The 16,082-nt window shown below is 34.5% G+C and overlaps 1 protein-coding gene across 2 annotated transcripts in view; it reads left to right on the top strand.

The window, feature by feature from the left end:
- Window positions 1-16,082, top strand: part of LOC127855678 (RNA-binding motif, single-stranded-interacting protein 2-like) — a 202,759-nt gene that overhangs the window by 56,268 nt on the left and 130,409 nt on the right. The window contains exon 1 of one of the 2 annotated variants that reach the window (XM_052391439.1): window positions 3,515-3,877. The exons of the other annotated variant lie outside the window; for it this stretch is intronic. Coding sequence (XP_052247399.1) covers window positions 3,806-3,877 — 72 coding nt within the window. The 5' untranslated portion in view covers window positions 3,515-3,805. Of the gene's footprint in view, window positions 1-3,514; window positions 3,878-16,082 lie in introns of those variants that run through there. 2 annotated transcript variants of the gene reach the window in all.

Raw genomic sequence — 16,082 nt, 5'->3', positions numbered from 1 at the left:
ACCATTATAATCAACATCAGGTGTAGGCATCTTATGTGTAAAGGCCTTTGCAAACAGTTTGGATCAAGATCAGACGCTACAAAACGTTGCGTCTGATCAGGATCCTAACTGTTTGTTATTCTGATAGTGGTCTTTGAAAAAATTGAAGAAAATGATGATTTTAGAAATGCAGCAGACACCAATTTAGCAGACAACAAATATCCCAGCATGCAAAGGGTTTAAGATCAAGGTCACATTGAGAGGTCAAAAGTAAAACTTGGCCATAAAACAGCTTATCTGGTTTGTAATTCTTTCATTCTTTTTTTAAACAAATGAACAGAAATCGCCACCGTAATGAGACTGAGTGTCGTGTGTTTCAACCTTCTCATTACCTCAAAGGTCAAAGTCACACTTAGAGGTCAAAAGTCCAGTCTCTGACCCTAAACAGCTTATTTTTGACATAGGTGGATTTTGAAGAGAACATAGGAATGTGTGGTTATCTGTGCATCAAGCACACATGTCTTGTTGTAAAATTGATTTTGCCGATATTGTCTTTTGCTGATAAAATAATGAATTTTCGCTTGAAACTGTTATTTTACTCTCCATTTTACTCTGACACTGCACACCTTGAAATAATTTCAGTAAAACTGAAATCTGTTAAATTTGCCACCTGGGGTGCATTTGAGTGTCAGGTTTGAATAGTTTGTACCTTGCGCTTTCAATATAAATAAAGTGTTCTGTCAAAATGCACTTTCATCTTGTCAAAATCCCGTATCACAAATTGAGCAGGGTGCTAAGGCCAACTGCCATCTTCTGCAGGATTTCAATGTACCAGATATAGGAGGACACTTGAAGAAGCAATGCCGATGCCACAAATCAATGTGATTAAAAGCCATTGGTTTAGCAATTATTACTTTTATAACCAGGCATTTTGGAAGAGGGGGTTTCAACTTCAAGTGGTTACAGCTATTTCGCAGCTAGATACGGATTTGTAAACAAATCTGCACGCCTCAAGTCGGAATCATATTTGTTATTAAATTTTTGCTATTTCCACATTAGATTAGGTTTTATTTCACATTCATTTGTTAAAGGATTGTGTTTGTTTGTATAGAGCGCCATTTAAACACCTACATGAAATATAACTGATAGACATCTTCGCGATGGTTTGTCAAAACCTCGAAATTTCTTACATGTTATGGTGTATTTTTTCTTCTGTACATAATAAATTTTTATTTCTCATTGTAGACTTACATTTGAAACATTCTTTAAGAAGAAAACGCAACATCTAAATATTGAGGGGAAAAAAACAGTTTTAAATATGTCTTAAAATAAGAACTTATTCTTCATCTGAATAGTTTAAGAGTAAAAATAAACAGACATTGTTAATCCTTTCAGTGCGGGAACCGAATTTTGAAGGCCTTTGCAAACAGTTTGGATCCAGATGAGACGCCACAGAGCGTGGCGTCTCATCTGGATCCAAACTGTTTGCTATTCTGATAGTATTTTTTGAAAAAAAATCGAAGAAATGCTAATTGTAGAAATTCAGCAGACAACATTTTAGCAGATGACAAATTTCCCAGCATGCAAAGGGTTAATTAAAAATCAGTAAATCAGTAGATTAAAACTTAAGGTTATATACAAATAAATAGAAAATACTGGGTTAATGGTTATTACTTAAACCACGGGCCTTGGCAAGTGTTGAATGTTTTTGAGCAGAGCATATTAACTTATCATGGGAGGAAATTATTAAAACTTGATACTTATAAACTTATCTTTGTTCAACTCTTACCTAGAACTATATTTATGCGAACATTTATTTGTTTTTCTGTTTTTATTTCGAAAGCAAACAAAAGAAAATGGCTTAAAACAACAATAAAACATCATATGAAGTCGTGAAAACAAACAATGATGTCACTATTTTTGTTAAAAGTCAAAAAGGGCCCAGAGTTTACAAAAATGACTGTTTGATTTTTGTTATGCACAAGTCATGCTTAAAATAAAGTTGTGAAGTTAGAAGATGAGGAAATGTTACTTAATATTTGGTATGCAAAGAGCTTGTGTATATTGAAAGTCATGTCTCTGTTAATTCTATGAACATTGACTCAACTCTCAATAACAGAACAGAACAGTTTGTTTACGACTTAAAGGGGCCTTTTCACAGAATTTGGCATATTTTGAAGTTTGTCATTAAATGCTCTATATTGATAAATGTAAACATTGGATCTTAAAAGCTCCAGTAAAAAATCAAGAATAAAATTTAAAAAAGGGAAAAAAAAGTAGCCGGTACCAGGGCTTGAACCAGTGACCCCTGGAGTCCTGGAGTTAGTCTGAAGTTACAAAACACATTAGCCCTCTCGGCTATTCCGCCGGGTATACACAGGATAAGTATTTTATACCTTATATAAGCAATCTTCATAGTTTCGTAAATTTAAACGACAACAACAGAACTCCAAATTATTCAATCGTTTCGCGTTGCAACGCTTTATAATTTTTAGGTTTTCAAATCATCAAAAGATACATATAATGGCTATATTGGACTATGGTAAATGTTCAGTAATGCTGTTTCCTCACAAATATCATAACTAAAATGAAAATTTGCGAATCTGAAACAACTTTTTTCAATTTTGTCAATTTACCAAACCGTGAAAAGATCCCTTTTTTTTCCTTTTTTATTTTATTCTTGATTTTTTACTGGAGCTTTTTAGATCCAATGTTTACATTAATCAATATAAAGCATTTACTGACAAACTTCAAAACATGCCAAAATCTGTGAAAAGGCCCCTTCAAGGATACACATCTCATCTTCAAAATAACAATAAAGCAATAATAAATACACATGTTCAAAACAACAATTTTGTGTATGCATTTTTACTTTTTTGTGAGAATGCAATATGTAAGAGAAGGCTCTTTTTTTTAACAAAGTTAAGTGGATATTCAAAATCCGTAATTGATTGAAAAAAAATTATGCAGTTAGATATCATATACAAAATTTCAAATCTGGCGTAGAAATATTCTCCATTAATTTTCGACTAAGTCGCATTATACAATGTGAGCTTTGCAAGGATGTGCATTTCTGACACCATCACAGCTGTTTCAATATTATAAATTGTAGTCCGAGTGATTGAGCGATAATTGTTGGATGCAATAACAGAAAACTGGCCTGCTCTTGTTTAACTTTGATGTGATGTGCAAACCAATGCAAACAATAGCGGTATTCAATATGGGACAAATCAGATACCTAAATCGGAAAAATAGGAAAAAACAACAGACTTGTAACAAATGCTTTTTAATGATCCCTCCACAATCTAATTTGATGCCAAAGTATTAAAATACCTACTTAGGCGGATCAAATATCCACCTACTTTATCACCGGTGTACGAAATTTATATCAAGTATAATATTCTGTCAAAAAATCTCGGTGAGCTAAACTCTGTGCTTGCTGCATACCTTGCGATAAAATAACACTGTGACAAGATACTGTGGTTAAGGAGGAAGGTTCATTTACGTCTCAGGTATACTGAGTTTAAGTGTCATATACAAAACAGTTCCATTTTGGTATCTTGCATCTTGACCATAGTTTAAGAAATTGTGTTGGGCAAAGACATCTGCTGTGAACTGTAACTGTATATCGTTGAACTTCATCCTGTTGTCTGCTTGAAGTTTGAAAGTGTTCTGCTGTTTCTTCAAAGAGTCTGCTGTTCAGCTTTAAGTCTTCTGCAGTTTCTTGAAGTCGTCTGCTGCTGTTGATTTTGAAAGTCTTCTGCTGTTTCTTGAAGTCGTCTTCTGTGTTTTTTGTTGTCTGCTGCTGTGAGACCTAGCATCCCAAATGTCGGTCACCATTGGAGACATCAACGAGTTTATGAAGAGGCAGACGTTCCTATTGGCCAATCTACCACAGGTTTGATTAACATTTTAATTGCATTTTAATTGACAAAATTGCAGTTTGTTGAAGTGACGTATTCTTGATAATAAAGATGCATGGAAAAATAAGTACATTTTACAATGTAATGTCATTTTGATTGGAAAAAAATGCCACTTTTCTTTAATGACATCGTTTGATAGTGAAGATGTTTAGTAAAAATATGAATATTTTGCACAAATAATGGCTCGTTTGTTTTTTTGACCTCTAATCTTTTAAATATCATTATTAAACATTAAGGAGAACATTTTTCATATGAATCGCTGTATTTTAATCAAAGTTATTAATGATTTAGGGATTTAATATTACGTCATAATAATGAAACAGTCTTTGTTTTTTTTTACAATCCAAGATCATCCCTGCAAAGCAATGTTTGGTTTAAGTGATTGAGTGAATGCTGATTGAGTATAAATTATTCTGCTGTTGTTTTATATAATAACTACTATAGTGATGAAATATTGTGCTCTTATTTAGTTAATGGATGCCTGAAGATTAAATATTATTTTTGGATACTTTGTTTACCTACCTTAAAATATACATCAGAAAGTAGGAAGTAAAAAATGTTTTACACATTTAATAGTTACCCTTTTTGGCTGTCAATGGCAACACATTCAAATAAAAAAAAGAGAAAATAGACTGACTTTTCACAGCCCTCCTCACCGCCCCCCCCCCCCCCCAATAAAAACAAAAAACAAAACAAAAACACAACAAACAACAACAAAAAACACAACAAACAAACGAAACAAAACAACAACAAACAAAAAACAACAACAACTCACAAGGCTTTGTAAATTGTTAGCATTTGTTCAAAACTATCTTGAATTGATCCCTTTTCTTCTGATTAGTGGCAACAAAATCATGTTCAACATTGCTCTATATTTATATAAGGTTCCCTATGTATTACAAGTTCACACTGGCTCAGTATATGAGCCTCACTCTTAACCCTTTGCATGCTGGGAAATTTGTCGTCTGCTAAAATGTTGTCTGCTGAATTTCTAAAATTGGCATTTTCTTTGATTTTTTTCAAAAAATACTATCAGAATAGCTAACAGTTTGGATCCAGATGAGACGCCATGTTCTGTGGTGTCTCATCTGGATCCAAACTGTTTGCAAAGGCCTTTAAAATTCGGTTCCAGCGCTGAAAGGGTTAAAAAAAGGGGCCTGTATGCATGTGTGTAAAGTGTCCTCACAGATTAGCCTGTGTAGTTCATACAGGCTATTCACGAAAGATAACTTTCTAGATCGACTTGATAATGGTATAGAAGTGACTTCCTTTAGATGAAAAATTCCATAAAAGAGGAAAGTGTTTTCGTTCCTGATTGGCCTGTGCAGACTGCACAGGCTTATCTGGGACGTCACTTGATGTGCATGCATTAAGTCACATTTTGCCAGAGTGCAGCTCATATCATAAACTGTCCCATATGGTGCAGGTTCAACGCCCCAGCATCTTGGATTGCGCAATCTGTGCCCATATAATGATTACTATTCCTTTGTTAACAAAAATATATATAATCAATTAAAGTTTATGTTTACAATGCTAGGGTAGCTATTATCAATGAATCCCGTATGTAACAATCATACTGAATAACATTCTAGAAATGTGACCTATTTATCATTCCTGACCCCTCACTCACTCCCCGACCTGTGTAAAATCTTTATCTCAATTTGAAGTCTGAACAAAAATTGTTGTTTACAGGGGCCTGTGAGTTTATCATTAAGAGTTTCAAGTCAACCATTTAATTAAAAAAATAAAAATGAATAAATAGACGACAATAACAGTATTTTGGTTTTATTAGAAAGTAAAAAGTATGACACTTTAATGAATGTATGCCTTTTCACTTTTACAGATGTGATGATGTACAGCTGTTGAATGTTGATTAATTGAGTCCTGTTCTGAGAAAACTTGGCATAATGCATGTGCGTAAAGTGTCGTCCCAGATTAGCCTGTGCAGTCTGCACAGGCTAATCAGGGACGACACTTTCCGCCTAAATTGGATTTTTGCTAAGAAGAGACTTCATTTAAACGAAAATTGTCATTAAAGCGGAAAGTGTCATCCCTAATTAGCCTGTGCGGTTTGCATAGGCTTATCTGGGATGACACTTTACCCACATGCATTATGCCCAGTTTTCTCAGAACACGACTCAATTTATTGCAATATATTTGTTTAGATTTCATTTTTTAAGTTTTTGCCTATGAAGCAAGTTTACAAAGCTAATCGGTTTAAACAACATTAAACTTAATGTGTGCTGCATAACAAAACAAGATGTGTTTGTGAAACACTATGTCCCCCCATGTATTTGACCTTTGACCTTGAAGGATGACCTTGACCTTTCACCACTCAAAATGTGCAGCTTCATGAGATACACATGCATACCAAATATCAAGTTGCTATCTTCAATATTGCAAAAGTTATGACCAATGTTAAAGTTTGACGCAAGCAAACCAACAAACAAACCAAACAGACAGGACAAAAACAATACGTCCCCCAGTATAGACTGGGAGACAAAAAAACAGACTCTTTATTTTGCATTATATGTTTTATGATGCAAAATTTAAGAGGAGCTGTGTTTCTATTGAGATATATGCATGATAAAGCACTTTTTTAATATGAATCGGATACAGCACTTTCTTAATAGACCCTTAAAGAAATGTTCATGGATTGCATGCACATCCTGTACAATCACATTATAAGCTTATCACAGGGCAGTAAAAGTTTTTATATATATTTATAAAACACTTAAATTTCATTTCATTTTTATCAGTATTTTATTAACTTTTCAAGTTATGACTTCTCCTTTTAAATTATTAAACACTCAAGTTGTTTGAGATTTTGTCCTTACCATGAGGTTCGCAAATCCGCAGAGATTGTTTTTGATGCACAAGAGTTTAGAGAATAGTTAAAATGTTGTTGATATTTGAATAGTTTTTTCCAAGAATCTTACTGGTTTTACTGTTGTATGATGTCTTGGAGATATGATTCATTTTCAGAAAAACTGGCTTTTAATATGAATTTCTTGTGCTGTTTACTTACCTACCTTGTATGCAGGTACAAATTAACTCTTCCAGTGCTGGAACCGAATTTTGAAGGCCTTTGCAAACAGTTTGGATCCAGATGAGACGCCACAGAATGTGGCATCTCATCAGTATCCAAACGGTTTGCTATTCTGATAGTATTCTTTGAAGAAAACGCTAATTTTAGAAATTCAGCAGACAACATTTTAGCAGACAACAAATTTCCCAGCATGCACAGGGTTAATGCACTAACAGTGGTATTTTGTGTTGTGTTGGCCCTGAGAATTGCGTCCATTACTCTGGATCATCCTTCTGTCTGTCAGTTAAGTACTTCTGTTTTGCGCAAGATTTCAGAAACTGACGACCTGAATTAGATGAACTTTTTAAGGCAGCATCTTCAGAGTGTTTATATGAGCATATTGACAGGTCGCTGCAAGGATTTTTCAGGGAGTTAATGCCCTTGGAACACAAATATCTTTTTTAAAGGAATTTTGTATCTGCTTTTAATAAAACTTTGTATGAAGTTTCCCTATATAGTGGACAGCTTGCACATATTGCTATCAGCGCCCTCAGACTACTTTGGGGGAAGGGGTCCGCAGCCCTTAGGAGGGGGAATTTTTCGGGGCGTTTCCCTTTTTGGGCGATTTTTTTACTTACTCTCTCATTATTACATTTGTACATGTTTGCACTATATTCATTGCATTTTTCATAATTTAGTATGTTTGAAAAGATTAAATTGAAATAGAATTGAGATATAATACTCATGAGACACATCTTTCTATTAAAAAATGGAGAATTTTTCCCCCCCCCCAAAAGGGGAAAAAAGTACTTTTCAGGTGGGGGACTGCCATGCCGCCAAAATTCGGCGGCAGATTTGATAGATTGAGGGCCCTGGCTATTCTTGACTGTCATTTATGTTACAGGCATCTTATTATTTGAGCCGTAATCTTTGAAAACCAGGCTTTAAATGCATTTGAGTAAAGGATCGTCTCAGATTAGCTTTTTCAGTCCGCCGCGCAGGCTAATAGAGATGAACATTTCCGCCTTCTTTTGAATTTTCTGTTTAAAGGAAGTTTTCTAAACAATAATCTAGTGCAGGCAGAAAGTGTTGTCCCTGATTATTTAAAGGAAGTTTTCTAAACAATAATCCAGTGCAGGCAGAAAGTGTTGTCCCTGATTAGCCAGTGCAAACTGCTAAGCCTAATGTGGGATGACACTAACCACACATGAATTAGGCCCCATTTTTCCAGGCCAGGCTTATTTTTTATTGTTTCCATGTTCACAATCAGAGTAATCAACTAACTAAAAGAGTAATCAGCTAACAAAAAAAAACATCATCAGGGAGCCCCCAACTGTACCAGCAGATTGGTTTAAAATACTGAAAAATACAACATCATTTTGTTAAATGAATGTTACATTGCTGAATAATGGTATAATTCAGAATGTTTCTAGAAATGTTAGTATATGTTCATGAGTGGTAACTCTGGCTTTGGTTTAAATGCATTGTTATCTCCCTTACTCAATCTCTGAACTCTGAAGCCATAGCTTTTTACCTTTTTTCCTTCTCTCCCTTTTCCTCCTTATAAGGGCACCAGCCCCCAAATAGACAGACCCAGATGCAAAATTTCCCCAAATGTTAAGCTTTTTTTTGGTAAACTTCTTCCTCTTTCACAATTTTGTCTATGTTATTTTTCTATAATTATCCCCAAAATTAAAGACAATTCCCTTTCCCCACATCAAGAAAGCAAGCCCAGGTTAATGTGACTCTTGCGCATTTCTGCACACTTTGCTATTAATTAAAATTCTCTCTGTTTTGAAGGTAAATGGCTTTAGTGCCTGATTTATAACACAATGTTGTATTTGGATATGACACTATTAAATTGCCATTGGTGGTTATGTAGCTGTTTTTAAGTACAATTTGCCATGCTCATTTCACTCATATTACTTGATACTGTATTTTGGTATGCATTATGCGGTTATGTGTTCTAGATTGTAAAATTCTTGTATTTATTTCATCGTTGACCTATGATCCTTAAATGGCGGGCATAATTTGATATCAGCGCAGAGTGTCATAAGATTTGGTATGTGGCATCCATCAACAATGTTTATTTATTATAAATGACACTGAACTGCGAAATATTATCCGTCTATGGTATGCGACAGGCTCAACAGTGCTCGACAAGCTCCGTGAATGGGCCTTAGCACCCATAGCTGCAATGAAACACTGCTAACATGGGCATTGGTGCAACCAACCAAAACATTTTTAAAAAGTCGTCTGTCTTATCATCCTAATGTATACCAGTTTCACCTATTTATATCACCTGCTGGTACTCAAAAGGTTGTATAACATTAAATGATTAAAAGAAATAATATAAAAAAGTTACGTGGGGACTGTTTTTAGCAAAAAGTTTTTAGTGGTTCGAAAAAGTTTTTTTGAAGGATTCAAGAATTTATTGAAATTTGATTTTTTTCGGCAGGGTGGGGAGTTTATGTTGGGATTAAAATGGGATTGCAAATAGATACCTTGGATGTTATGTTTGGGCGTGAAGCGAGGCGTGTAATCAGACCATCAAATATTTCTATTGAAGATGTTAAATAAGACTAGATAGTGAATTGTTGAAGAATGTCTTCTTTTTTTTGTGCCTCAATTTCTTCAAGGTGTGACATTTATCATTGCATAGTCTCATGTTTATGTGAAATTTGGTAATAAATATAATATTTTCGTGTCTCAGTACAATGAAAGTGGAAACTATTTGACAGAAAATGTATTTTTCTAATATTGATTTGATTGACGTGCTGTAGTAATTTCCCCAAGTTATGCTTGCTATTTGGTTTTATTGTGTTTATGAAATTTACAACATGTTTATTTGTTTGCATTTATCCAAGAAACCTTTGATGAGATTGTTGAAAATTTGATGATAAAAAATATAGGTCAATATATTTAAAATTCCATAGCAACCATAAACATAATATATGGCTGTATATTTTGCAAATATGTTATGTTTAAATTATTCAGAACTTGATTTAAGATTTGTGGAATATTTATTAGATATTTTTATATAAGGTATTACTTTATTGGTATTTTTATCACTGTTAGACTCGAGCATGACTATTCATAGACATGATACTAAGCTATTAAATTCGTTTTAATGCCCATTACAAATAGTTAACATTTGGAAACACTATGCAATTAAATTGACAGTGTTTTTTTCATTTTTACTAATGATTCATACATTGATAATGTTCACTAAAACAGAAAAATCATATTATGTTTACCTTAATTGATGACCCCTTAAAAAGTAGTGGGTAAACTATAAACCAATTTTAGGAAACCTCTCAAAATGGTGTTGCGATGTTTTTAATTGGAAAGTATTATGTTATTGTTTGTGACGGCAGTCTGGCGTATTAATCAATAAAACATGCTTGAAATTTAAGTATTGAATTTTAAAGCATTGTTAAAAAACACTTAAAAGTGTACTTAAATATACAGAGTTAAAAGTTTATTATTGCAGAGTTAGACATTATGATCCATTAATTATAAACTTCACTGAAGAATATATGAGTTGTTTTAGCTGTGAAACTCAGTTAATTATAATAAATGAACAGGTATCATGCACTCAGGTATATAACATACACAGTAGATTTGCTCGTAAACAGGCCAATATTGTATTAAGTTCAGTATTTAAGAACAAATACTTGATTATCATGTTGTATTCAAAGTAAGGTTGTCTGATAATAAATTTTAAATGAAATAATACATTGTTAAAATTGATTGAGGTACATTACCCTAGTGGCTATCTGGGATGGCATGCTCAATGATGCTGAATATTTTTTTAAAGTGTTTGCCTGGGTTACAATTTAGTATTGGATTGTAGGTTACAATCTAGTATTGTATTGTAGGCTTATTTGAGCCTTGCTCTGGGAAAACAGGGTTAAATGCAGGTTCTTAAGGTGTCGTCCCAGATCACCTTGTGCAGTCCACACAGGCTAATCAGGGACAACACTTTCTGCTTTTATGGTATTTTTCATTTAAAGGAAGTCCCAAATCCAGATTTGGCAGAAAGTGTCGTCCCTGATTAGCCTATACAGACTGCACAGGCTAATATGGGACTGCATTTAACTTACATGCATTTTATTATTAAGCCCTGTTTTCCCAGAGCACGGTTAATTTATTTGTTGAATTTGATTTGTCTCCCTTTACACCTAACAGTGAACATAATAAAGAGTTGAAGTAAGAACACGACTTTTTATGCCCCCAACGGGCGGCATATAGTTTTCGCATTGTCGGTCTGTCTGTTTGTCTGTCTGTCTGTCTGTCCGGCACACTTTTCGTGTCTGCTCTCTATTTCAAGTAGTTCTCATCCAATATTCACCAAACTTGGTCAGAAGTTGTACTAGATAATGTCTAGGCCAAGTTCAAACATGGGTCATGCCGGGCCAAAAACTAGGTCACGGGGTCACTTAGTGCGTTTCAAACATTCATCATGGTATCCGCTCTCTTATTTAAGTAGTTTTCATCCAATCTTCCCCAAACTTGGTCAGAAGTTGTATCTAGGTAATGTCTACGCCAGTTCGAACATGGGCCATGCCGGGCCAAAAACTAGGTCACGGGGTCACTTAGTGTGTTTTAAACATTCAGCATGGTGTCCGCTCTCTAATTCAAGTAGTTTTCATCCGATCTTCACCAAACTTGGTCATATGTTTTATCTAGATGATCTCTAGGCCAAGTTCGACATGGGCCATGCCAGGCCAAAAACTAGTAAGTATAAGAAAATGTGTTTTTTTCTACAGTTGACAAAAAGATACGTGCATTCCTGTTATTTGCATGCAAAGAATTGGCAGAAAAAAACATCTACAAACTGCAGCAGATAACATTATGTAACAAACAACAAAATTTAAATATTGAACATCTGTTATGCAGCAATTAATAGTTTAATAAAATAAAGGCGATATATATCTCAAAAGCATTTACACAGTTATGCTTTTATGTAGTGACAAAGTTACAGTTGGGGGCATCCGTGTTGTGGGGACACATTTCTTGTTGTTTTAATATTTTGTTAAATGGTTTTTGGTTGTATAAAATAAAGATTGTCTCTGATGATTCATTACTTGTTTGATTCATCAATATAAATCATATTATGTTAATAGCTTGGCTTTGTTAATGATTGCGTAGTAAGTAGTTAGGCAATAAAAGCTTTCTTTTAATCATCAATCTCAATAAGTGATCATTTCTTCAAAACATCATGATTGGTGTTGTCTATTGTACAAATTATGTATTAATCACACACATTTATACACATGTATGTGGACATTTTATTCATATATAGATACTACCTTCTTGCATCACTTTCACTCAGCTATTAATTATAATTTATTCGATTGGAATTCATTTTATTAGGGTAACTCAGTAGAAGGTGCGGAATATACATGTATTCATGGAGTCTTTGGTTTTGTTTATTTTTCTTATGCAAAGCATATCTGTTGGTATTAATTAGATTATAATAAAATTGCATATACCAATAATGAAAATAGAGAATTATGTTTTTCAATAAATAATTACAACGGGGAGGGGGAGGGGGGTTGAAGGAGGATGACAACTTTTTTTTGTCATTGATTAATAGAACAATAAATGATAGTTACCATAATTGTGTGATTTTGTAATTTCCAAGAATACTTAAATACAAATTAAATGACCAAGAAGCAATATGATGACATCATGATCATCAACAACAACGACAATTATAATAATAATAATTGCAAAATCTCATGGTAATAGCCTGCATGTAGAAAACTAAAGAAAAAATGTTTTGTAAGTGATATTTATGTGAGGTCTAACGTTTTCAGTGCTGGAACCGAGTTTTGAAGGCCTTTGCAAACAGTTTGGATCCAGATGAGACGCCACAGAACGTGGCGTCTCATCAGGATCCAAACTGTTTGCTATTCTGATAGTATTCTTTGAAAAAAATCTCAGAAAATGCTCATTTTAGAAATTCAGCAGACGACATTTTAGCTGACAACAAACTTCCCAGCATGCAAAGGGCTAAAGTGATAGAGGACAGAAATAATTTCATGTTGAATTGCAGATTTGCAAAAATTGGTCCCGGCAAATGTCACAAATTACTATTATCTGGGGACTCACATTTCAATCTGCCCATGAACAGTCCTGTGTATGAAGTTTCCGATGTCACGCCAGGCGGGTTTCCCCCAAAGGCCCACGGCTTGAATATTAATTATTTGCAAACTGTTGCAACAAGGGTCAATATTTTGAGAAAAATAAACTTACTGGAAATCGTTAAATGTAATCCTGATCCGGCGACATATGTTTCAATTATTGTTGTTAATGCTTTTGACGCCAAATGGACTTGATATTGGAAAGGGTTTTACATGAAATAAGTATCATACCTTGCTTGCTAAACAGTTGGTTATGATAATTTTCAAATGTAAGATTTCTTAATCAATTAGAGAACTCTAAAAAAAAATTGCGTTTATATTTGGGACAATTAAGTGTAATAAATCTCAGTAAAAATTTTGTCATTAATGATGAAAGTAACAAAATGGATATACATGTATGATGATCAAGTTAATTAAACTCAAATGTCAATACTATAGATCTCAGCAAAAACTGCTTTTGTCAATTATGAAAGTAACCAAACAGACATGCAATTATCAAGTTTGTGCAACTCAAATGAAACTGTTCACATACAGGCATTTAAATACATTATGGTCGTACTCTGGTATGATGTTAAGAAAAGGTGCTTGAAGAAAACTAAACCCTCTCAAGTGGACAAAGTCTGCCCTTATAAGACCCAGATTTTATTTGGCAGGTATCACAAAGATGGCCATATGCTTCATTTGGGTATAAAGTTCAGGATACAGTATTTGAGACACATTTCGGTTGTGGCAGAAAGAATCGAGTGTCGCATTGAAACTAGTGATGGATAATTCAGTATTGCACCAAATACCTTGAGTTTGTTGTTATTTTGACACCTGTTGGGTACATTAAACCATTTTTTACAGATACTGAGGCAGAATCATATTTCATCTGGGTCTTTTCTCTGCAGATTAATTGCATTTCTATTAAGTGGCCTTAAATGTTTATGATTGCAATATCAGGACAAGCAAAGATACTGGAAAAATGTTTGTTTTCAAAATGATATGATAAATATGCACCAAATGTATGCCCCACTAATGCAGTGATCGTCATATTCATCTGTTTAGCTTTCCATGAGTCTTTTATGATGCTTCTGTGACTGGCAAAGTAGATTTTACAATTAGTCTTGCCGTTTACCACTTCGATCCACATATTTACGTGTTTTTAGTCCCTTAGAGAATCAATTTAAATCAAAGACTTTTCTCACTTATACTAGATTCAAGTTTTAAAAGCTTCATTTCCAACCCTAAGATACTGATGAGCAGCAAACAGCATGAAAACCTGAACAGACTAGACTGCAATTTGGATCTTCTGGTTTTATGCTGTTTGCATATAACCATATAATAGCCATTTTCCATTTGCTTCTGTTCGGTAAAGGGTTAACACAAAATTGCTAAAAATCATTGATATGTATTCAGTTCTAGTTTAAAGATGTTCTGTATTCACTGGTACCACTCAACCTCGCTTTAAACTTGACCTTGCCTATTTGGACATTGTGGGCTATTTCTTGCTTAACTAGATAGCACTGTTTTGTCTTGCAGCATCACTGATTTGTACAGTACTTGGATGATTAAATATCAGAACAATTTTTGTAAAATTTTATAGCATATTGTTCATCGTTGTTCAGTATTTCATTAAATGTGTATGAAACAATGTAAAGTTAATATTTTGAATACATCTTATCATAATAAGTTTATGTTATTTTATGGGCAAATAAAATAATAGAATGTTTTCAAGGAACAAAACATTATTTTCTTGGCCTAATCAGCTCTTTATAGCCTCCCAGGTATTTCAATGAATAAGTGCCTTCTTAATGGCTATTCAAGCGGTCAGCACAGGTCAGTGTTACAGATGGAGGCTGGCCAACTAGGGTCAGTGGTTCAGTCATTTTTCAGCCTTAATTGTTTAAACCTTTACTGCTAAACCTTTAAATCTTTTATTTTGAAGGTTTTAGTCACCTAGACAATCAATACAATTTATTACTTTTTTACTAGATTCAAGTTTAAAAGCTTCATTCCAATCCTAAGATACTGATGAGCAGCAGAAACCTGAAGAGACTGCGAGTTACTGAGTTACTCGCAGGTTGTAATAATTGTATGCTGGTTGTATGTAGCCATTTTCACTTAGCTTGCGAGCTGGACAGGGTTAAACCCTTGATGATGTCCCAGCATGCACCATACCATTGACATGTGCTGACCTGTCCCACTTGTAACTTCTGGGTCCGGTTTAATGAAAAAATACAAAACCCGACTGTAGTCGGTTGACTGTGAGGTCTACCGACGCTCGTCAGCCGCAAACTAACCACTCGTCGTGTTCAAGGAGCAAGTTGTCATCAATGATGCCGTTGCCATCACCATTCAAGCGAAAATACATGTGAAAAATGGAAGACAAAGACAGCAACGATTCGAGTCAGTGCCATTCGTGGTCCAAAAAAGAGATAGATATGCTTATAGAGATTGATAACGAGAACAAGAACCTGCTGGAGGGAACGCAAGGGCCATTGGTGACCGAGGCAAACAAGCCGAAAAAGTGGCAGGATATTTTGGCAGTCATAAACGCGTGTGGGGTGGGGTTGAGGACAGCAGACACATGTAAAAACAAGAATATCAGTGAAACTGATGGATGCTCCCCGATGATGCGCTTTGTCAATCTATGTGTTAATAACCACCTAAAAAAAATCTATTATAAGCTTCAGTGACCTTGACCCCAGTGACCTCAAACCTCATCAAAAGTTAGAGGTCCATGCAAGGTACGTACATGCCAAATATGAAAGAGATCGGTAAAGAAATGAAGGTGCTATGAGAAGATTTAAAAAAGTGTGACGGAAAAATCTATTATTAGCCTCGGTGACCTTGACCTTGAACCCAGTGACCTCAAACCTCATCAAAAGGTAGAGGTCCATGCAAGGTACCTACATGCCAAATATGAAAGAGATCGGTAAAGAAATGAAGGTGCTATGAGAAACTGTCAAAAAAAGTGTGACAGAAGGAACTACAAACTGGCAACTATATGCTCCACCG

The sequence above is a fragment of the Dreissena polymorpha genome, chromosome 13, assembly GCF_020536995.1.
Source record: "Dreissena polymorpha isolate Duluth1 chromosome 13, UMN_Dpol_1.0, whole genome shotgun sequence".
NCBI classification, from domain to species: Eukaryota; Metazoa; Mollusca; class Bivalvia; order Myida; family Dreissenidae; genus Dreissena; species Dreissena polymorpha.
The sequence above is the reverse complement of the archived record's forward strand: the minus strand, read 5'-3'. Positions and strand labels throughout refer to the sequence as shown.